Source organism: Mus caroli, unplaced genomic scaffold (genome assembly GCF_978045245.1).
Source record: "Mus caroli unplaced genomic scaffold, Mus_caroli_1 scaffold_18, whole genome shotgun sequence".
NCBI lineage: Eukaryota > Metazoa > Chordata > Mammalia > Rodentia > Muridae > Mus > Mus caroli.
The window spans coordinates 52,281,869-52,305,475 of NW_028227273.1; the positions used below are offsets into that span (position 1 = coordinate 52,281,869).

General features: G+C 40.2%; 1 protein-coding gene across 2 annotated transcripts in view; it reads right to left on the bottom strand.

Moving 5' to 3' along the window:
• Window positions 1-798: 798 nt before the first annotated feature.
• The window catches only part of Ptchd4 (patched domain containing 4), a 201,208-nt gene continuing 178,399 nt past the window's right edge, over window positions 799-23,607 (bottom strand). For both annotated transcript variants that reach the window (XM_021149711.3, XM_021149709.3), the window contains exon 3: window positions 799-4,767. In XM_021149711.3, the coding sequence (XP_021005370.1) occupies window positions 3,134-4,767 (1,634 nt within the window). In that variant the 3' untranslated portion in view covers window positions 799-3,133. The remainder of the gene's footprint in view (window positions 4,768-23,607) is intronic.

Sequence of the window (23,607 nt, forward strand, 5' to 3'; positions counted from 1 at the left end):
AAAAGTATGGGGTTCACAAGTTTTTAAAAATCTCTTCTTTCAAGGGGAAAACACACTACAGTATATAAAATATTCCACAGTTCTAAAAGATTCACCACTGATTTCTTCTAGGGTTTGAATGGCTCTCTGTTTGATAGAAGATAACGTCCTAACTTGAATGCCATCAGCACTTCACAATGGACAAAGCAAGCAAAAACTTGAAAAACTAGGATGGAGCACACCAATAATCAGAAAAGGTTGAGTTTGGAGGTTGACCTGTAAATCATGATCTAATATTTTAATACTTGGTACTCAGAGAAGAAAATCTTGGAAATATCTGCTTCAGTGTGAGGTTGGAAGCTTTGCGGGATGCTTTGCGAGGCTCTTCTGGGCTTACATTACTTCTTTAGACCAAGACAAGGAATTTTGGGCACCCTATTAACTCTTCCAGAACATGGAGTTTCATTTCAGTAAATTATTGCTACATATCCTTAGAGAGAATCACGTGTTCTGGAGAAGTTAACATCTCTTCTAAAATGCCACCTCTCTAGACACTTGGACAATGAGAAATTCTTGTTTGTCCTACACGTCTGATCCTTGAAGACAATACTTAATATATAAACAAGTCTTTGCCCATCCAAGTGCTTTGGGAGAGACTGAAACTGGTGCTTTGGCATAATATGCAGTGGTACTTCCATGTATTTGGCAGTTTGCAAGCTTGCCAATTAGCTTGTCAATCTTTTTGTTGTTGTTGTTTATTTATTTATTTATTTATTTTTGTATCTGAAATGGTCTATGGCAATTATAAAACTCAAGTAAGTTATCTTTAAATAAACAATTGGTGAAACAATGGAGTTTCACTGAATATGGACAGATATGAAGTGATATGGAATCCTCAGCTTCTTAGTGGCTGTCTTTACAAGCAGGTGTGAGTTATAGAAATTTTCATAAACGATGAGTAACTTTGAAAGAGGAATTCTGTTCTCCAACTGCAAAAACTGCTTAGAAAATTCGACTTCAAATATGAGATCATGGCCTGGAGGTCAACTGTCCAAATGTCTGTTCCCCCTAGCACAAAAGTTCTTGCGATGAAAGGCTGGCGTTACCTGTGACATGGCTTTACAGATACAGTGAAAACATCAAGTGCATTTATGGGAAGTTATGGTCCCTCCTTAATTCTATAGCTAGTGTATCCAAATCAGGGGAGACACTGAAACACAGCAGTCTTAAAGTAGAATAGAACAAATGTCATTCAATAAACTGAATTTCATTTAAATGATGTCCATTTAAAAATTTGCATCATTTAGAAGAGCAGTATTGTCTATCAGCATCATTTCCTAAAACTTAAACAGGAATGGAATTTTCTAAGAGTTCTAGTTGGGTTTTGTTTTTTTGAAGCCAATAGTATTGCTAATGCATTTAAATTATGCAACCCAAATTGGTAGGAAATATAAACGTTCCTCAGGAAAAAGAGCTTCTTAGCAGGATGTGTAATCATTAGGCATTTGTTTTATTCTACCCAGAAATGAATCATTCCTTAGGTTCCTTATTTGGCATGGAAAAGGAATTTTCTAGTAAGGTTCTCCAACATGAATAGCAGCCTTAGTCCTTGAAAGCACCCAGCAGACTGAGGACCTGCCTGGGGCATAGTTTTCAACACTAACTCAAACAAACAAACAAACAAACAAACAAAAACAAAAACAAAAAAATCCAAACATTTACCTCAATACTTTTTCTTTCTTTCTTTCTTTTTTTAATGTAAGGACTCCAGGTGCAATTACACACAGTTAATATGGCACCAGTAGAGAGCTGTGCTTGCCATAGGAGATTACTTTCTAGTTAATGAAGACAATGATACTCCAAGAAGCTACAAAATGATGCTGCAGGGGTTATGGTGACCACCATCATAGTGATCATGGTCTTGGTTAATGCTCCCAGACTTATTCCAAGGAACACATTAGAGTCTGTAGAGTTGGCAAGTTTTTCTTAAACAACAGGCTATTTGATGCCGAGATGGTGAATGGTAGATGGCTCATTTTACTCGCTAAGTTTTCCAGACATTTTCTTTTTCCTGTGTTAATTGCCACCTGTGCCATAACGGTGTATTTTCACCATTTAACTTAAGAGCACTTAACTACGAAATGGTATCCCATTATTTCTTTCCATCTCTCACTTGCACTGTGTACCCTTATATGCATGCAAAAACAATGTGCTTAAAGTGCTCATTTTTTCAGGTGGATGAGATATCCAAAAGTAGCCATGCTGGCCTTCCAAATACACAGAAATGTTAAAAGCTAATGACAACTATCTCAACTACTTTAGATTTTAAACGTTTGTTCACATGCTAATTAACTCAAATACCTTTTGGAGTTTTTGTGAAGTTATCCCAAAGGTAGGATCTCAGTGACCAACAACATGATATGTAGAATTTAATGGATTCAAATTTCTGTCTATCTTGTTATCATACAGTTGATAATACTCTTGCTATTTAGACGGTTGAGTTGATTTCAAGTGACCAATTATATATTTTGTATCATCCCTAATGAGGTTATACATTTGACTAATGTTGATTTGACTTTTTGAGAAAGGCCAGCCTATCTGCAAATGAACACCTTCTTTCACCCAACCACCAATTCACACTCAAGACATATTATGTATATGTATACTTATATGTATACACAAAGTGGATCGGGAGGTTCGGTCCTTTGGTTTATACAGGATTAAATGTGTACTTCCCATGTGCATAGGTTTCCTTTGATTGATCTGTTCATGAAAACATGAAGTGACATGACAAATTAGACATTTCTTTTTGTACTTTCCCCTATCTGGAGACCACCTATTCTCTCTTCTCCATTTCTTCTAAGAATCTTTAAATCTTTCAGCCTTCCATCTTACCACACCAATCCATCCATTTCTCAGAAAAGCTCTAAGATCAATGTCTGGAGAATTATCTCTCATGGAGCACAAGGTTGTAAAGAACTTCACCTCCTTTTATTATGTCTTCCATCAAAAGAAGCAGACCCTTGGATGCGTCATGAATAATGCACTCTTGATCTGACTTGCCTTTTACCCCTGGCCAGCCCAAGCAGCTGAGGTCTGAGCCTTACTAGCCCTGCATCATTGTGCAACACTGGAAAAGAAAAAATCTCCACCCTCAGACTGTGGTGACGTGATCAGGGTTCTCTTGGATTTCTATGCATTCAATTTCCTCTCTCTCCTTTCGTTTGGCCCGTTTCTTTTTCTTGTGGTGCTTTTTGGAAGGAGGAAAAAAGGTTAGGAACACAGGTAAGATAACAAAACAGTGCAGAAGCGTGCAACCCCCAGTCAGCAGCAAGCATTTGAACAGTGTGAAGGTCAGGTTTGAAGGCACAAAGAGGAGGGGGAGCAACCCAATAAGAAAAGAAGTAATGTTTTGCAAAATGGCTGTCCCGTGCTCTTGCAGGGAGCTTTTTATACATTGTGTTCTGGTGTGCTCAGTTGCTAATACAAATGTATAAAGCAGTGGTGCACAGTGGTCAATGGCAAAATTTAAAGTGTAGATAAGGCACAAGATAGAAATGCAATCCATGTCGACATTCCACAACGTCATTAAGCCCAGAACGCCCAGCTCAATTGAGGTGACGCTAAGAATTAGCCAGAAGTTTCCCAGAGGATGGATCACTAGGAAGAAAGTCAGGATTAACACCAGGAGAACCCCAAAGCCTGCGATCAGAACAGGCACGGTGACTGACAAACTGTAATGGTCTGTGAAAACAAAGGAAGGATTAAACACGATGAACCGGATACTCTTTGAGAGAGACAGGGGCCTCAACTTGTCCAGAACTTCTATGACTTCCTTCTGCTTGTCCCTGCTAGTCCTGGCCACCAGATATAAGCGAGAAGCAATGATGTTGTTTTCATCCCCAGCTCTGGAGAAAATGATATCATTCCGAAAGTGTTGGAATTCTGGCTTTTTTAAAAACGAGCTTTGCAGGACACTGATGAAGTCAGTCTTGTTATTGGCACTGATGTTGCTTGTTTTCAGAAACTGATAATACTGTTCTACCCAGGACACTGCAGTGAACCCACTACAGAGCCTCTGCAGATCCTCTTGGACACTGCTGTTCCAGTACTCCAGGGGTTCATAGACATAGAATCCTATTACAGGGCTATAGTTGCTGAAATATTTTTGCTGAACCATGGCGTAGGAAACACTTGGGGAATCACTGGCTAGTAGGTTGATGATGCTGGCTCCATCACTGATCTGCAAGCACCCCATGAAGGAGAAAGAGGCGTAAATGAGATACAGGATGACCACAAATGGCTTCACATAGATATTGGTAATCCACTCATTGTAATGTTCTCGAAGGAAGTGCTGAATGAAATGGTGCTGGTAGGGGTTTGTCTCATGATGGGATGTCTGTTGGTGCCCATCACTCATTACTGTCTGGAACCACACAGGTTTGCGGTCCAGGTATTCTGCAGAAGGGATCTTACAGCAAAAGATGCTGTGGTATCGATTTTGCTCAAGTTGTCCAGCAAAGACCAGGCAAGAGCCAAAGAAAGAGAAAATGTAGAAGTAGTTCAATAGAATAGAGACACACATATTCTGACAGAAGATCTTCACGGCCTCTATGTTTGTGAAGGGGCTGGCACCCATACCAAATGTGATGAAGTACAGGGAACTGGTCATGGTGTAGGTGACCATCACGTCAGAGTAGGCGTCTGCTACCCTGTCCTTGAAGGGTAAATTCTCTTTGGTTCTCCGCCATCCAGACAGAAGCTCAAATACTCCTTTAGTTCCATGACCTAATGTTAAGAGAAAGAAAAAGAATAGTTGCTTTTATTTCCTCCTATGGTTCAAATGGATTTCATGTAGATTATTGGTACTAAATGTACATACTCTAGTTTTCAAAGTAGTGTGTTTCTCTCATTAGCAACTCAGAGCAAATATTTTTCCCTGTTTACACTCGAGTAAAGACTGGATTTATTGATATTCTATGTGAAGTAAAATATTTATTAGCTTTTATTTTTACCTGAAAAGTTGTAAACATAGCGCAGTACCCACATGCTATTTTCTCCCTGCATGCACAGTCTTCCTAAATTAACCATTAACAGTCAAGAGTAGAAGCTGTCACCTGCATCGAAATAGCAATGCACATGTGTGGCTAACTCATCCACAGTCCTTTTAAATAAATTCATGTGTTGATTTATAGAATTACAAGATGATATTAAATAGTTGATGATTGTTAGATAGTTGTGATAGCATGGTTATCATCAATTTATATGGTTTCTTTAGGTCATTTTTCTCTTTATTGTGGGTGCATGGATGGATGCAGATATACATTCAAGCTTAAGGATGATGTCAGGGACCTTCTTTGACAGTTTTCAACCTTATTCTTTCAAGGCAGGATCTCTTAATTGAACCCAGAGCTCACCAGTAAGGCATGTCTCACTAGCCAGTCTGTCCTAGGGGTCCTATCTCTACCTTCCCATGCTAGATCATAGGTGAGCTGCTATGCCCATCTGGCATTTAAGTAGGTTCTGAGGATATTCTTGCTTGAGTATCAGGCAGTTCATCCACTGAACCATCTTCTGAGACAGCTCTTAAGAATTCAAACGTAGATGTAAATTAAAAATTATGTGTGCATGTTTGTGTTTGTGGTGAGCAGAGGCATAGTATACCCTGGAACTGGAGTTACAGGTGGTTGTGAGCCACAGCTCCTGGGTCCTGGGACTTAAACAAGTCTTCTGCAAGAGTATTATATTCTTTGAACTGCAGAGCCATCTTTCCAGCCCCAGGATTTTATTAGTAGACACTGGACACAAGTGAAAAATGCTTTCCTAGGTCACATAAAAGACCTCCAGGCCTCGAGATCACTGCAAACACTTTCTCTTGGCGCCTTAGACACTTTTGTTTCCATGGTAACCGAACAAAACCTTTGTTTCATGTATGTGGATGAAGAACTCTTTTTTTTCCCTATCAAATTTCTGTGCACCCTTTTAAATATATATGTTATCGGCCTGTATATTATATATAAGGGTAAATAGGCAGAGGGTTTAGTCAAGAAATATTACTTGAAAATATGGTATGTGCTCTCAGCTCTGTCTGGTTACTTTAAAAAAAAAACCTGACAGGTTTTAAGAAAGAATCACTTCCTTACTGGCAAGAGAAGAAAGCAAAGGTATTAGACTATATTTGTAACTTTCCCCCTTTCCTCCACTTCCTTGACTTTGATCTGCCAATCATCACTGAGAATAAATGAACTGTTCACTTTATGAGTGGGTGGAAGTATTCATAGATAATTTTTTCTTGTATGCATAGCAATTCCAAACATGAACCATTTATATAGGTAGATACCAGCTGTGCTTGGATTGTTCTCTAAGAGAAAATTAGGCAACAGTAACAATTAAGGACACAGAATAGCCTAGTTCACAAAAATATGGACTAGGGATCTTGTATGCTACCTAGATACTGGAGTTAATTAAGAGCTCCATACACAATTCAGTTCATAGAGCTTTAAGAAAGGCATTGCAATTGCTATCATCTTTTCTAAGGGCTCTGGGTTTGTATTGGTGGTAGACTTTGTGACTTAATCGCAAGCATTCCTTTCTTTTCTTCCTTTTATTTGAGACTTATTTTCCAACCAGGGTGCTTGTTTGTTTGTTTGTTTACTTGTTTGTTTGTTTGTTTATCTTTATGGCTCATTACCAGAAACTTGAGTGTAACTGGAAATCATCCAAGGAGCCAATTGGAAACCCAAAAGTTGTTTTATTCTAAACAGCATCATGGGTTTCCTTACAAGAGCCATAGGTTACAAGAGTCATGTGTGAGTTTGTTAGATGTGACTTGACTCACTTTCCCAAACAGTGGTGCTCTGTGACAGACTGAGCACATATACCCTTTAAAATGTCTAGCTAATGAGTCACATTTCATGAATTTATTTAATGGTTAACATGTATAAATTTAAGTAGATATGATGTTAATCTTTGATTTTCAAAGTATATTGGCTCTCTTTGGGGAACTGTTATTAATTATTGGTTACTACTAAAGGAAATTAAGCAACAGCGTTCTTACCTCGAACATAAAGCCTTTGGTGTCTTTTTTGAGTTTCCTGTCAGGAAAGATGTTACCCTAACAAGTAGAAAGGGTTATGAAAACTGCAGATGCACTAGAAGCAGACTTTATATTTTTGGAGGCAATTATCTATTACTTCACACATATAAGCTGCATATTGGTGTTACTAAAAAAACTTAATGAAACAAACAATGGTTGTTCATTCATATCTTCTGTAACACTCATTGACCAAGAGGAAGTTTTTCTTACTCTCTTGACAACATAATCTATTATGATAGTGGTTAGGGTCACTGAAATAAGACTTTAATTAGAGCACCTCTCTTTGGAAATGAGGACATTAGTTTTCTTTGTAGTCACTAGGGAGGGAAAAGTCAGAGTGCTGAGGCTAAATTTGGCTTGCCTTTGCTAATGGTCATTTTAATGGAGCATTATGTAGCCTATGTAGGACAGGGTTTTGCTTTATGTAGTACAAAAGTCTCTTATGTGTGGCATGGTGCTGATGGTTCTGTTAAGTTTATGTACTCATTTTAAATGTATTAGAGAATGAAAATGTAATCTCTGGGCAAGGAATGCTTTATCTTATTCATAGGTACTGTATAGGTATTTTACAGCGTATTTATATGAAACTCACTCTTCTGATTCCCACACAATTTGGTCACTTCTTAGCAGCTCAAATTTATTGGCTGACCCAGCAACAGCTGCTTGTTCATGGCTTCACAAATATGGCCATAACCAATCTCTTCTCAGTTTCGTTCATCCCATTTTCTGCATCTCTCATTGCTTCCTGTGTTCATTAGTCTGTTCAAGGTCAGCTCAGCCCTCTTTGTCTCAGAGCCATATCCGAAGGTCCCAGTTATATTGACCCTTTTCTGTTTCCCGAAATCGTATCTGACTAATTATTCTCTTATTTAAGTCCTCAGCCAATTTGCCATGGAAAAAACATTTCTCATGGCAAGTTCTATCCTGGTTAGGGTGCATTTTCTTTAAAGTTAGGAAATGAATTGCATGTTACTTTCATTCTGAGAAAACATTATTTTTATACAGAATATATTAGATCATTAAAGAACAAACCCATTAACATCTCTCTCTCTCTCTCTCTCTTTTTTTTTTTGTCTTATATAGTAAATGCTGGCCACAACTCTCTATATGGCCAAGGATGACCTTGAACTCTATGTTTCCTATTACCACATCTACAGTGCTGTAATTTGCCACATGAACCACTATTTAGAGCTGAGAATCAAACCTAGTGCCTCATTAATGTTAGACAGGAACTCTACCCACTGAGTTAAAACTACAGCCCACTTAGTTCTTACCAAATGATAGCAACTGAATTCTTGACTATAGATAAGCCTTCAAACATATTTTTATCATAAATTCTAAAAAGTAATGTATATTATTATACAGGTATAAATTTTATCCAGAAGAAATACAAGCTGTTTAATGCTATACAATCCAATATACATCTACCCAGGGCTTCTAAATAAGCCAACACATGATGTAAAGGCAAGCAATAAGCAGTCTTTCTGAAAATGTAAGTTGGCTCAAGCCACTTTGCTCTACATGATCCTCAGAGGGACATCACAGTTTCTAAATACCTGTTTTATAACTAGGAAACTATAAAACTATACATGCAAATAAATAGTGTCACTATGATGAAACCATCAATATTTCTGTACAAAACAAAATTGCAGGAACATAAACTAGAAGAGAATAATTTAAAGGAATATGGGGTTAGATACTACTCCCAGTGTAAATCCTTGGAAAAATATAATATGTGGAAACAGCCTGAATGCATTGGGCCCTTGGAGAAACACACACACACACACACACACACACACACACACACACACACACACATGTATGTATGTATGTATGTATGTATGTATGTATGTATGTATGTGTATATTTATTATGTAGAATGTGTTATCATAAAGGTATGTATGTGCATGTTGTATTACCTTTATGACAATTCAAGAACCCATTCAGTTTTTGATGTTTAAAAACAAATGGTTTAAATCATCAGGCAGCTGCACATATGAACTCACAGCAGATGTGATAGCATGCACCAGACCTGTGTAAGCCCAAGCTGGACCAAATCCCAGAATGTAGCGGGGAGCTGGACATGCATATCTGCCCCTAGCTGAGGAGCTATTGGCAACTGTTTGCTTCTAAGAGAGGATCAGTTTCCTTAAGAATATGGTCCTTGGTGAGATCACTGTGTCCAAAGGAAGACCACACACTCAACAATAATTGGGTAGCATACATTGTCCTTGATGGGGGAAAAGGAACACACAGTTGGGTGGGAAGAGAAAGGGATGTGAATCTGGGAAGAAGTGGGGGGCTGAGAGGTAATATGACCAAAACACATTGTATTCCAGTTTCAAGGAAGTATTAAATAAGTAGAACTCATTACACGGAGAACTTTGTAAAGCTGTTGTTTGTTTCATGTCAGGATTTGTCAATCCTGAAACTATTAGCACTTCTGTCTGTGTAATACTTTATTTTAGGGGCTGTCATAAGCACTGTAGGAAGTCTAGTCTCATTACTTTACCCATCCATTCTCAACAATATACCCAGGTCATGGTAATAATTTCTCCAGAAATTGGTAAATACTCTCTAAGAACAAAACTGCCCTTGATTGAGAATTACTGATTTAGACTGAGAATTACTGAAAGAAAAGTATGCTCACATATATCTGCTTGTTAATCACCCTTTGCAGATCATAACATAGGACACATTTCCAGTGAAAATTCTAAAGACACAATAATGGTTTATAATATATTTTATACCTTACAACACAGAAAACTCCTATTAATAATTCAGAATATTTTTTGCCTCATAACACTTTGTTTTATCTATTTTTACATCTTTATCTCTGTGACCTATTCATCTACATAGGACTGGGTTCTTACAAAAGTTAAATTAGGATTTGAGATTATTTATTCTTGTTGACCTGTTGACCTGTCTAGCAGGTCTGTTAACCATGGCCATTCACCCCCTCCCTTGTTTTAACCCTAGTGTGTTTTGTTTCATGCTCTCCATTAATCCCTACTTTGGTGCTACAACATTTCTTTAAAATCTTTCAACTTCTTCTGCTGCTTATGCAATCACTTCTCACTCTATCATTCTACCTTTACTTTAAAAGTCTTCACATTTCAAATGTCACCCCAAAGACCAAGGCATTATAATCTCAGATGAATATCTATGGATAAAATATAAGTGTGACTTGCCTCATTACATGATGGCCTGTACTTTGAATAATAATAATTATTATTAATATTTTTTGCTACTACAGTCCTGAGTAGAAGTAGGTCTGTCTTACTTTCCCAGTAAAATCATCATCTTTACCTAAGGCCTTAGTTAATTTTAGGAACAACTTCAGTGAAGGTCCTGACTAATTAGAAAACACACATTATACAGTCTGTGTGTGTGTGTAAGAGAGGGGGGAGGGGCAGAGATAGAGATGGAGAATGAGAGAGACACAGAAAGACAGGAGACAGATAGACACATACATGCATACACACACACACACAAACACACACACACAGACAGAGAGAGAGAGAGAGAGAGAGAGAGAGAGAGAGAGAGAGAGAGAGAGAGAATCTTTAACTTGATATGATCTTCACCTGGTAATAAAGTCTCAAGGAGGGATTGTCTATGTCAAGTTGGCCTGTGAGGGATTATTCTCATATTATTCTCATTATGTCAATTGATGTAGAAGAACCTTCCAACTATGGGTGGTAACATTCCTTGGGCTTGGGGACCTGTGCTGTGTGAGTAGAAGAAGTGAGGAAAGCACAAGCAAACATACATTATTCTCTCTCCACTCCTGACTGTGGTTATAATCTGACTAAGACCTTCAAGTTCCTGCCTTGACTTTTACACAATGATGCACTGACAGTTACTTGAAATAACCCTTTTTGCTCTTAAAATTGCTTTTGCCTGAGTGATTATCACAACAACAGGAAAAAAAAAACCTAAGAAAATACATGTGCATAAAATTGTGATTATCCTTCTTTCATCAGAGATCAGTTTGTCTGCAAATTATTAATAATGTCAAAATAAATTTTAGCTAATATTGGCAGATGTTGATCATAATTATTTTGAGTTCTGTTAGTACCCATTTGCAGTGCACATTGGGATAATAAGTGACCCACTTGGGTCAACAATGAATGACTGACTTTTCCTTTGACAACATTCCATGGAAGACTCTTAGAAACAGAGGGCTCTTAGAGTTGAGTGGAGGAGGAGCAGGGAGAATAATTTGAGGAGACAGAAGAATGGAAACAGCTGATTTGCATTTACATATGTATTGAATGTATTGACTGTCTTAAAGGATATTGTTGTGAATACTTTGTTCTAAGAGGAAACAAATAGAAGCAGTTTATAATAATAAAAACTCCCCTGGCTGCTAGCATAGATTACTGACAAAAAGTAAGTTCTGAGAAAACTGAGTTGGCCAGAACCAGGCTGACTCCATTACAGGCTGCAAATGTGGCAGTTTGGGAAACTAAGCCTAAGTTTCTCTTTCCCAGAGCTAGAAAAGTCCAAAACAAGTCAATTACAGGAAAAAAAAAATCCCTCACACACAGCCAATCAAGAGCTGCCAGGAGCCGTCCCACCACCTGGCCTGAACCAAGCCTGAGCTAAGAATAATTAGTTAATGAGCCACAGTTCTGGAAAGCCCGCCCAGTTCTCCAGAGCCTCAGCCAATCACAAAGGAAAATAGATAGAGCCAACCAATCAAGGGAAAGAAAGGTAAAAGTCATCCAATTCTACCCCAATCCTATTCTCTACATTTACCCTGCTTTAAATTGACCCTACAAAGCTTATGCCTCTGTCTTGTCTTCCATCCTGATGTATGGTAGACCCCTGTATGCTGGATCTCTGCTGAATAAAGACTCTTTGCTATTTGGGTTTGGGGTATCATTCTTTGGTAAATCACAGATCTTTATAGTTCTTCTATTTTCATTGAAGCATATGTAAATTTGACCATTTGGGCCATATTTTTGGTCATATTAGTGAAAGAGTGCGAAAGCAAATATTTCAATATTTAAAAAAAATAACTATTGCTGTGGTGTGAATGTGAAATCTCCTCCCTATGTTTACTTGTTTGAATACTCACCCCTAGCTGCTGGTGGTACTTTGGAAGGGTCTAGAACTTTTGGGAGATACAGCCTTGCTGGATGATGTGAGTAGCAAGATGGGTCTTTATGGTTGGTAGCCTGGTCCTACTTCCTGTCTGGTCTCTACTTCCTGAGTGCCAATGTGATGTGATTGGATGCCTCTCACACCTGCAGCCATAACTTCTCTTCCATAATGAACTGTATCCCATCTTCAACTATAAGTCTAGATGAATCTTTCTTTTGTTAAATTGCTTCTTGCTAGGTATTTAGTGACAGCAACGAGATAAACAAGGAAGACAGTCACCAAACAAAGCTGATCTCAATCTTTAATGAGATGGGAATGGGAACTATCCAACCTCACCTGAACTTCAAGTAACACTCTCCAAGAAACTGTGATCGCATATCATATTGATGGGCTAAAACATAAAATGGCTTTTCTCCAAAACAATATTATTCTCTTATAAATATAAGATACCTTTCACAGATGCTATTTTTGAAAAGATTATTTTTATTTTATGGGTATGAGTATTTTCCATTCCTGGGCAACATATGTGTGCTTATTGTCCAACTAGGCAAAAAGAAGTTGTTAAAGCCCCTGGAACTGGCTCTCCAGATTGTGAGCTGTCATGGGAATGGGTCCTCTTTGAGAGTATTCTATGAGTGATAGTGAGCAATATCTCTAGCTGTTTTATATATATATTAATTCCAAGACAATCTCTTCAGACCCAACCAATTAAATGAAAATAATTTGAATAGAAGTTCACTTTGATATGTTACAGAAAGCACCTTCTGTATGTTTCTAGTTGTTTTAATCATTGGTGGAGTTAGAATTCTCTACATTTGCCTTGGAAAGATTGGTATGTTGATCTCCCTTCTTTCTTGAATATGTTTAACTCTCATCAGGGCATGAGAATATCACACCTATATCAGAGACATGAAACTAGAGGTTGAAAACAATACAACTTACTATAATATGCTTTAAACAAATCTTTTCCCTCTTCCTTGGCAGTTATTTCTGCATTGGTTAGCTTCTGACTGTTTTTGTCAACTTGATACAAACCTAGATCTAACTGGGAAGAGGGGAGAAAAGTTTTCCATAGATTGACTGTGATGACCCAGATATATCTGTCTCTTGTGAGACTATGCCAGGGCCTAGCAAACACAGAAGTGGATGCTCACAGTCAGCTATTGGATGGATCACAGGGCCCCCAATGGAGGAGCTAGAGAAAGTACCCAAGGAGCTAAAGGGAACTGCAACCCCATAGGTGGATCATTATTATGAACTAACCAGTACCCCAGAGCTCTTGTCTCTAGCTGCGTTTGTATCAAAAGATGGCCTAGTAGGCCATCACTGGAAAGAGAGGCCCATTGGACTTGCCAACTTTATATGCCCCAGTACAGGGGAATGCCAGGGCCAAGGGGTGGGTGGGGGACTGGGGGGAGGAGTGTATTGGGGACTTTTTGGATAGCACTGGAAATGTAATTGAGGAAATTACCTAATACAAAAAAACCAAAAAAAAAACCCCAAAAAACAAAAACAAAAACAAAAAAACCCAAAAAACAACAACAACAACAACAAAAAGTTTGATGCTCAATTTGACAAATTGCATTCAGTTTCTACACAACCTCTCCTGTGTGCATCTGTCTGTCATTCCATCCAACGCTTTGCCCACCTGCCCCAGAGACCCATTCCACACAGACAAAGGGATCCAGAGGGTCTGCGGCAAGGTATTACATGGTACAACATTAACTCATTTTTTTCTTTAATTGGTGATTCTATCTCTGCCGTTTAAAAACTTCTTTTATTGATTCTGTGTGAGTTTCATGTCATGTTCCCCAATCCCACTTGTGTCTCTTCATCTATTCATATGTATTCTCTGCAGTGAGAATTTTGGTTTTTTTTAAAGACACAAGAATGTTATGGGAATATGTTTTTGTTGTAATCCCAGGTATGGGATATGGGGCTTCAGATTGTCCCAGCAGCTGACTATGAGTTGCCTTGTGCTCTAGCAGGGGCATGATTTTCCCAGCTGCATATTGTCTCTGTAAGTGTGTGACCTTTGGAATGCTGGGTCCTCTTCAGATGGTATGTAAGTGTGAGAGCACCTAGAGTGTCTGTGGCTGCTGCTGCTCCTCCAGCTGTTGCTGTCTATCTGAGAGACCCATTTTTTTTTCATTTTTCTTTATTTCCTTCCTTCCTTCCTTCCTTCCTTCCTTCCTTCCTTCCTTCCTTCCTTCCTTCCTCCCTCCCTCCCTCCCTCCCCCCTCTCTTTCTTTCTTTCTTTCTTTCTTTCTTTCTTTCTTTCTTTCTTTCTTTCTTTCTTTCTTTCTTTCTTTCTTTCTTTCTTTCTTTCTTTCTTTCTTTTGGTTTAGACCCCATTTTAGAATACCTGAACTAAGATCAAACTCAAATAAACTAACAGGCCAGTACCTAGCTTCAGTTTCCAAGTTATCCCCCTAACAAAATCTGAGCCTAGCTTCAGTTTCCAAGACCTGTGTCTCCAGGTTATTCTCCCCAAAACAAATCTAGCATTTAACACCAGTCTCCAGGTTAATTCTCTCCCTCTTTTTTTTTTTTTTTTTTTTTTTTTGGTTTTTCGAGACAGGGTTTCTCTGTGTAGCCCTGGCTGTCCTGGAACTCACTCTGTAGACCAGGCTGGCCTGGAACTCAGAAATCCGCCTGCCTCTGCCTCCTGAGTGCTGGGATTAAAGGCGTGCGCCACCACGCCCGGCCTCCAGGTTAATTCTCAATAAATTTTCACATTCAGGTACAAGTCCCCCTGCCTAACAACAACCAATTAGGAAGAAAGCAGATGTTAAGTTTATGGTTTGGCTCCCAGCACCAGCCACAGTAGCATCCAAATTAGATGCTTATTAGGCTAGAAACTTTAACCTCTCACTTGCCACTTTCTATAAAACCTTGTCCTGATGAGAGTTTGGCCCTTTTTCTCTACCAGAACCATCCTGCAGGGCCAGCAGTGTGTTAAGCCAGAGCTAGCTTGAATGAAGACCCCGGTGTGATTCCATCAGATTGGCTCCTGACTAGTCTTTCAAAGTTTGCAAACACCTCCTTGGTACTACATATTCTTCTTTCTCTCCTATTAAGTATTGGGAGGTTGGAAAAGGTCAAGGGTGGAGTAGTGTGGTAGAAAAAGGAAACCCCTAAAGCATCCAGAAGTCCAGCTATAGGTCTCTGCCCTTGCAACTTCTCTGTCCCTGCCCCACCATAACATAAATCAACAAAACCGAACAAAGCATAGTCATCTCATCATGGAAGCTGCAGTATATCACAGTGTGTCCCAGAGTATACCCCTTTTGCCCCCACATCTTTTTTTATTATATATTTTCTTTATTTACATTTCAAATGTTATCCCCTTTCCCGCTTTCCCCTCCAAAACCCCCCTATTCCCTTCTCATCTTCCTGCTCACCAACTCACCCACTCCAGCTTCCTGGCTCTAGCATTCTCCTACACTGGGGCATGGAGCCTTCACAGGACCAAGGACCTCTCCTCCCATTGATGACCAACAAAGCCATCCTCTGCTACATATGGAGCTTGAGACATGGGTCCCTCCATGTGTACTCTTTGGTTGGTGATTTAGTCCCAGGGAGCTCTGGGGTTACTGGTTGATTCATATTGTTTTTCCTCCTGTGGAGCTGCAAACCCCTTCAGCTCCTTGGCTCCTTTCATTAGCTCCTCCATTATTGTCCCCACATCTTTACTTGAAAATATTCATTGCAATGAATCATTGGCCTGGCTCAAAGCCTCTGGCTTCTGCTACACCATCAGTACTGGATCCTTATAAGGACTCCTCTTGTATATCCTGTTGTTGCCCAGTGTGATAGAGACCCTGAAGCTTTGGATCTACAGAACTGACCCATTCCCATGTTCTAGCAGTTCATAGAAGAGTTAGATTTTGTGGTTGGGCCAACTCAAAGTCCTGGATGTGGGCCTGGGTGGTAGCTGAGTTGGTCAGTCTTCTAGCTCTCCTGCACCTACATGACCAGGGCAAGTTCTCTAGCACTACCCAGCTAGGTCACCCCAGGATTGGCCAGCAAAGGATAGGAACAGCTTTTCTATTCTCATGCCCTTGGGCCTGGCTCACCTGCCCCAACAGCACCAGAGCCAGTTTTGCTGTGCTTTGGCCAGTTGAGGTGCAGGACCCTCTCTACAGGCAGTGAAGGGTTGGGCCAGCTTTCTTGGTCTCATGGCCTTGAGGCCTGCTCACCTCACCTTGAGGCTGCCACCATGAGGGCCAGCTCTACTGGGCTGCACAGGTGAGGTCCAGAGCCTGTCTTCCAAGTGCTAAAGCCAGTGAAGGGCAGGGACAGCTCTGCACAGCCCTTGAACATCTATGTACATGACTCCAGGTGGCTGCCCAGATTAGGGACCCCTGTTGCTGCATGTCCATGACCCATACATGGCCCTTAGTGGCAGCACAAGCTGAGACTTCACTATGACCTTAGGTGGTGGGGGTAGCTACTCACAATAGTCTGTTTCTCTCCACTCTTCAGTTTCTAGTTTCATTTCTTTTCCTAATGCTTAAACTGTTCATCTGTCCACCACATACTTATACATTGTAGTGGCTCCCACCTACCCAGATTGGGACTTCAGCACCGCTAAAGATAAAGAGAGACTTTAAGTCTTATGGCGAATCTCTGTCGGCAGGTCTCAAAGTAGCTGTAAGACAGCCCTCCCAATTTGGCCAAAGAAAAATAAGATATTAGTCAGGAAAATAAAGAAAATTCTGCAGTTTTCTTAAAAAAGGTCATAGAGACATTCCAAAGTGAAAGCAGCATTAGCTCTAGCTTTTTATCAACCAGGCAGCACCAGATATTAAGGAAAATCTCCAAAGGGTTGAGAGGTTAAGAGAAAAGGGTCTGAGAGACTTTATGATAATGGCAGAAAATCTTTAATAAAAGAGAAAGTGCAGGAAAGACGGGTGAAAGAGTGGAGGCAACAAACTTATGACCTGGCAAAGGTCCTGTTTGCATCCATGGCCAAACCAGAGGACTGTAGGAGACATCTGAAACAAATGTGCTTACTCAGGCCCTGGCACCAGGCAGTGGCCTACCTGTGTAGGAGATGTCTGAAAAAATGACTTCAACAAAAAGAGGTAAGTGGGGCCCTAAGGACCAAGAATGCCCCTGCTTAGAAAAGAACCAATGTGATTATTATAAGAAAGAGGGCCACTGGGACAGAGAATGCTCCAAGGGTGTTGGAGGAAGCCTATTGAAACCACGGCCTTAAAAAGATACCCAAGGTGACCTGTTGATAATAGAGCTTAACATTCTGTCTTGCTAAAACCTGCAGATAAATTATCTTCAAGAGTCTATAAATGACCTCCTGGTGGCAGCAGAAACCAAACAAAAATGTTAGAGAAGACCCAGAACCTCTTGGAGGCCCTGGAGAAATTTGGACTATTGAGCGTTCTAAGAAGGCCCTACTCTGCCAACCACAGGTCATCTCCCTAGATCCGGAAGATATATATTAAGAGAAAGTCAGAGGTGGCTCTTCGAGGTTAGAAAAAGTTCTCCACACCAGCTTTGGGGTTTCCAGAAGTGACTATGCCTTTCCATTTCTTCATGAATGAGAGATCTGAGATCCAGTTGCCAGAGACTGACCCTGCTATCTGTACATCATCATAGATGCTGACAAACTGTCATTGAGCCAGAGCCTGACCATTACCGATGCCAGAATGACTCATTACTAGTCTCGTCTCTTAAATGCCCCCAGGATAACTTTTCAGGCCCCAGCTGCCTTAAGCCCATATACCCTGCTTTCTGACCCAGACTTCACTGAGCCTCTGTATGACTGTACAGACATTTTGGCCCACATCCATGAGACCAGACCAGATTTTGAGGATACCCCTTTGATGGATGCAATTCAAAAGTGACAACAGCCTTATTCAGGATGGACAGAGGTATGCTGGGGCAGCGTTGGAATCAAACACCAAGATCACGTGGGTGAAGTCACTCTTGGCAGGAATGTCAGCCCAGAAAAGTGAATTTCTAGCTCTAATCAAGGCATTAGACCTGGGAAAAGACAAAATGCCTTTACTACCACACATGTGCATGGTCCTATTTATAGGGAGAGAGGCCTTCTCATAGGAGAATGAAAGACTATCAAAATATAAAGAGAAAATCCTCTCCCTACAAAGGGATCTATGGGGGCCTAAAATGCTGGCAATCATCCACTAGAGGATGATGACACAGAGAGGAAAGGACTCTGTTTCAGAGGGCAACAATCTCTCTTGCCCTTGACTTTCCTACATTGAGGGAATCCTATGCTCCCTGGCTATACTAAGTATGGATAGTAGAGGAGAGCAGACAACAAACTCATTGTGCCAGAAGAAATGAGACTGCACACACTTCAAAAGATCCATCACTCTTCCCACATTGACGTCTGGGGAATGCAAGACTTGATATGGCATGCTAATATCAAGATTAGAGATGCAAACTCAAAGATAGCTAAGATTGTCAAAAATTGTAAAGCCTTCCAGCTAAAAAATCCCCAAAAAGAGGTTCAGAGGAAGAAAGCCTAGAGTCTATGGAGAGAAAACTGTCACAGAGCTAAAACCAGGAAAATTTAGATATAAATGTTTACTGATGTTTATAGATACCTTTTTTTAGGTTGGACAGAAGCTTTCCCAATCAAGCATAAAACACCATCCATGGTGACAAAGAATGTCTTAGAGGACATACTACCAAAGTATGGGCTTCCTCAGATGATAGGGTCAGACAATGGATGAGCTTTTGGGTCTCAGGTACGTCAGAGACTAGCCAATATTCTGCAGATTGATTGTAAACTTTATTGTATATAAAGACCCCAGGGTTCAGAACAGGTAGAGAGAATGAACAAAACCCTAAAAGAAACCTTAACTAAATTGACCTAAGAGACTGGTAATGACTGAGTAATTCGCCTTCCCTTAGCTTTCTACCAGGTATGAAACTCCCCTTACCAGATGGGACTCACCCCTTTTGAAATCACGTTCAGGATACCACCCTCCACTGTTCTTAACATACAGGTAGAGGTCATTCCTGAGTTTGAGATTGCCAATTACTAGACTATCTCAAAGGTGTCCACTAGGCTCATAAACATGTTTGGCCTAAATTTCACGCTCTCTTTGAAAACAGGTCCTTCTCCAGCCAGGCGTCATTGGAGCCTCATTAAAAGGTCTCTATGTTATCATCTTGACCACATCCGTTGCCCTGAAGGTCAATGGGATTCTAGTGTGGATCCACCACACACCTGTTTTCAGTTGAAGATGACCCTGACCAACAGAAAGGAACTCAGCCTCAGCACTCTCCCCTGTCTCCCACTATTGGGGCCCCTACCCAAGCCCCAGGGATACCACAAGGACTAGACAATGACAACCCTGACCCCCTCTAAAATATAATAATAACTTCAGGAAGCCCCATGATTGGGCCTTCTAGTCACCAGAGGAAGGGGGAATGAGAGACCAAATGTTTTGGGTTAAGACTCCATCCTAGAGAACTTGACCTAAGATTGACCTCAAGTAAATAACAGGCCAGTTCCTAGCACCAGTTTCCAGGCTACCCCCCCAAAAACAAAGCCCTGTATTTAGCACCAGTTTCCAGGTTGCCCCCCTGCCAACAAAACCTGCATCTAGCACCAGCTTTCAGGTTATTCCCTAGACAAATCTGCAACCCCAGGTTACATGCCCACTTCTGACACTTTACTTCCTAACAACCACCAACCACTTAACAACCCCCTTTTTGCATCTATAAATGCTTGCCTAAAAGTGCTTGGGCGTCCTCCTGTTCTCCTGCATCAGAGATGATGGTGTAGGCCAAGTTCAAGCTTGAGTAGAGACTCTAGTGCTATTGAATCAGATTTGGCTCCTTGGTGGTCTTTTTAGGGTTCATGAATGTTTCCTGGCACAAGAGTGCTGATGCTAGTGCTGATGCTGGTCCTGATTCTGACCTTGATGCTGGTCCTGATGCTTGCCATAAGGAATGATCCAAATCTTTGGAGCTGAAATGCCATGCTGACTTCTTTATCTGTCTTGGTTATTGGTATCTGTACTGTCCCCGCTAAGCTGGCTGGGAGCTCTGGAACTCTCTCTTTAGCTTTCCTTCTCTCTGGAAATGGCTTCCATGAAGATCCCACTCTCCCTGCTTAGAAAACATGCTGTGGAACTTTCCCTTTCTTCTCTGTACCTCCCAAGTCCTACAAAATGACTACACATTGTTGTTTTGAGTGCAAAATAGAAGGCCTGGCAAGTGGGTTCTGACAAGCAGGCCTTGATCCTCCCATGAACTGGTTTGGTGCTCAAAACTGGGCTTAGTGTTGTCATCTTGACCATGATCTCACAAAGCAGCATCAGGTATAGCTACTGTATCACTTGATAGACTGAGCTGAAGTAAATCCCCTCTATGATCAGAGATGAATATGAATAACACAGTATTTCCAAAGTATAAAAATGTCCAAATGCTCCCTAGGAAGGGGAGTGATTGTGGTTCATTCCTAACCACAGCTTAGCTCTGCCATTCTCCACCTCTAGGTATAAGACCTATCAAGATAACAGCAGAGACTTCCTCCTCCTCTCCATAGTAACAAACTCCTTTATGTGCCCTCTCAAATCCTATAATGCTTGCAAAAAATAATGAAGTGAGTCTATTCAAATACCTTCTTTCCCAAAAGCTCCCACGTCTCAGGGATGTGAGGTTTTCCTCACTATTATCCCCCAACCAACCTAGATTTGTAAAATTATCCCGATATATTTGGTGGTCTTTGGCTTGAGGACACTGATACTTTGTCATGAATTTTATTTTGAGGAAACAAAACATATTAAAGATTTATTTTTTAATAAGCTGGTTTCTTTAAGTGTAGGAGTTATACCCAGGAACTTCAGGAGAGAGGCAAGCCCAGGAGAACTGACATACACACACCATACATCGGGAAGAGGCAGGGCTTGCCCAGGGAAGTAATGTTTTAGTTTTGTTCTCTTTGAAAAGAGAGCCTATGAGAAGGGGGAAGATCTTCTGAGAGGAATGTCACACGGGTGTTATTATGGAAGGACACTGGGAGTCAACTGGTACCAAGGACTCAGTGCTTTAGGAAAAAGGGGTCAGTTGACAGAGGAACTGAAAGTGGGGCAGAAACCTCAAAATCATATCGTGGCTAAGAGAGACACATTGGTAGTTTGCAGGCTAAACACAAACCTGCATTTTGTAAAACCAAGACCCCAAGTAAAGGATCATTTTCCATAGGAAATAAGAAAGAACCAGAGAAATGAGAAATTAAAGCAATGTTAGCATGTATTAAGCTAATGACATTTAAAGTACAGAAATTAATTAAAATATCTAAGTTATTCATTTGAAGGTTATTTCCTGAGTGCCTCCCACTAAGTTGACACAGGAAAATGCTATCACTTTGAAGTTTAATAACCGCTATTTGTCCCATTTGAAAATCATATCGCATCCATATGTCTGAATTTAACAGTTCATTAATTGCTAGCTTTGGGGATCTTTTATCATATAAAGAGTAAAATTGATGATGACTTAGGATTCCTGAAACACCAAGTGCTACTGAGTGTTTAAAAAAATGTCTGATCTAATAATTAGAAAATGTATTTGAAATGAAAGGCATCTTACTTGGCAAATTTAAATTATGCACCCATTTCAGTTTCTATTATATATTATTCAAGAGAGAAAAAATTCAGAGTTGCACATGGATGTTCAATAAAAACATAACACTGCAGAGGATAAGTGTGTTGGGGATATTCCAGAGGGCTGACTCTTTCCTTCTTTTCTTTCTTTCTTTCTTTCTTTCTTTCTTTCTTTCTTTCTTTCTTTCTTTCTTTCTATCTATCTATCTATTAGATATTTTCTTTATATACATTTCAATGCTATCCTGAAAGTTCCCTATACCCTTCTTGGCCCTGGCATTCCCCTGTACTGGGGCATATAAAGTTTGAAATACCAAGGGGCCTCTCTTCCCAGTGATGGCCAACTAGGCCATCTTCTGCTACATATGCAGCTAGAGACATGAGCTCTGGGGGTACTGGTTAGTTCATGTTGTTGTTCCACCTATAGGGTTGGAGACCCCTCAGCTCCTTGGGTGCTTTCTCTAGCTTCTCCATTGGGGACCCTGTGTTCCATCTTATAAATGACTGTGAACATCCACTTCTCTATTTGCCAGGCATTGGCATAGCCTCATATGAGACAGCTATACCAGGGTCTCTTTAGCAAAATCTTGCTGGCATATGCGATAGTGTCTGGGTTTGGTGGCTGATTATAGGATGGACCCTTGGGTGTGGTAGTCTCTGGATAGTCCATTCTTTTGTCTTAGCTCCAAACTTTGGCTCTGTAACTCCTTTCATGGGTATTTTGTTCCCTATTCTAAGGAGGAAAGAAGTATCCACCCATTGGTCTTCCATCTTCTTGATTTTCTTGTTTTGCAAGTTGTATCTTGTGTGTTCTATGTTTCTGGGCTAATATCCACTTATCAGTGAGTGCATATCAAATGACTTCTTTTGTGACTGGGTTACCTCACTAAGGGTGATATCCTCCAGATACATCTATTTGTCAAAGAATTTCATAAATTCATCGTTTTTAATAGCTGAGTAGTACTCCATTGTGTAAATGAACCACATTTTCAACAAATGGTGCTGGTACAAACTGGCGGTTATCATGTAGATGAATGCGAATTGATCCATTCTTATCTCCTTGTACAAAGCTCAGGTCTAAGTGGATCAAAGACCTCCACATAAAACCAGAGACACTGAAATTAATAGAGGAGAAAGTGGGGAAAAGCCTTGAGGATATTTTTCCCCACAGGGGAAAAATTCCTAAACAGAACAGCAATGGCTGGTGCTGCAAGATCAAGAATTGACAAATGGGACCTCATAAAATTGCAAAGCTTCTGTAAGGCAAAAGACACTGTCAATAAGACAAAAAGGCCACCAACAGATTGGGAAAGGAGTTTTACCAACCCTAAATCTGATAGGGGACTAATATCCAATATATACAAAGAGCTCAAGAAGCTGGACTCCAGAAATTCAAATAATGTCATTAAAAATGGGGTACAGAGCTAAACAAAGAATTCTCAACTGAGGAATACGGAATGGCTGGGAAGCACCTGAAAAAATGTTCAGCATCCTTAATCATCAGGGAAATGCAAATCAAAGCAACCCTGAGATTCCATGTCACACTAGTCAGAATGGCTAAGATAAAAAACTCAGGAGATAGCAGATGCTAGTGAGGATATGGAGAAAAAGGAATACTCCTCTATTGCTGGTGAGATTGCAAGCTTGTACAACCACTCTGGAAGTCAGTCTGGAGGTTTCTCAGAAAATTGGACATAATACTACCGGAAGATCCAGCAATACCTCTCCTGGGTATATACCTAGAAGAAGTTCCAACTGGTAATAAGAACACATGCTCCACTATGCTCATAGCAGCCTTATTTATAATAGCCA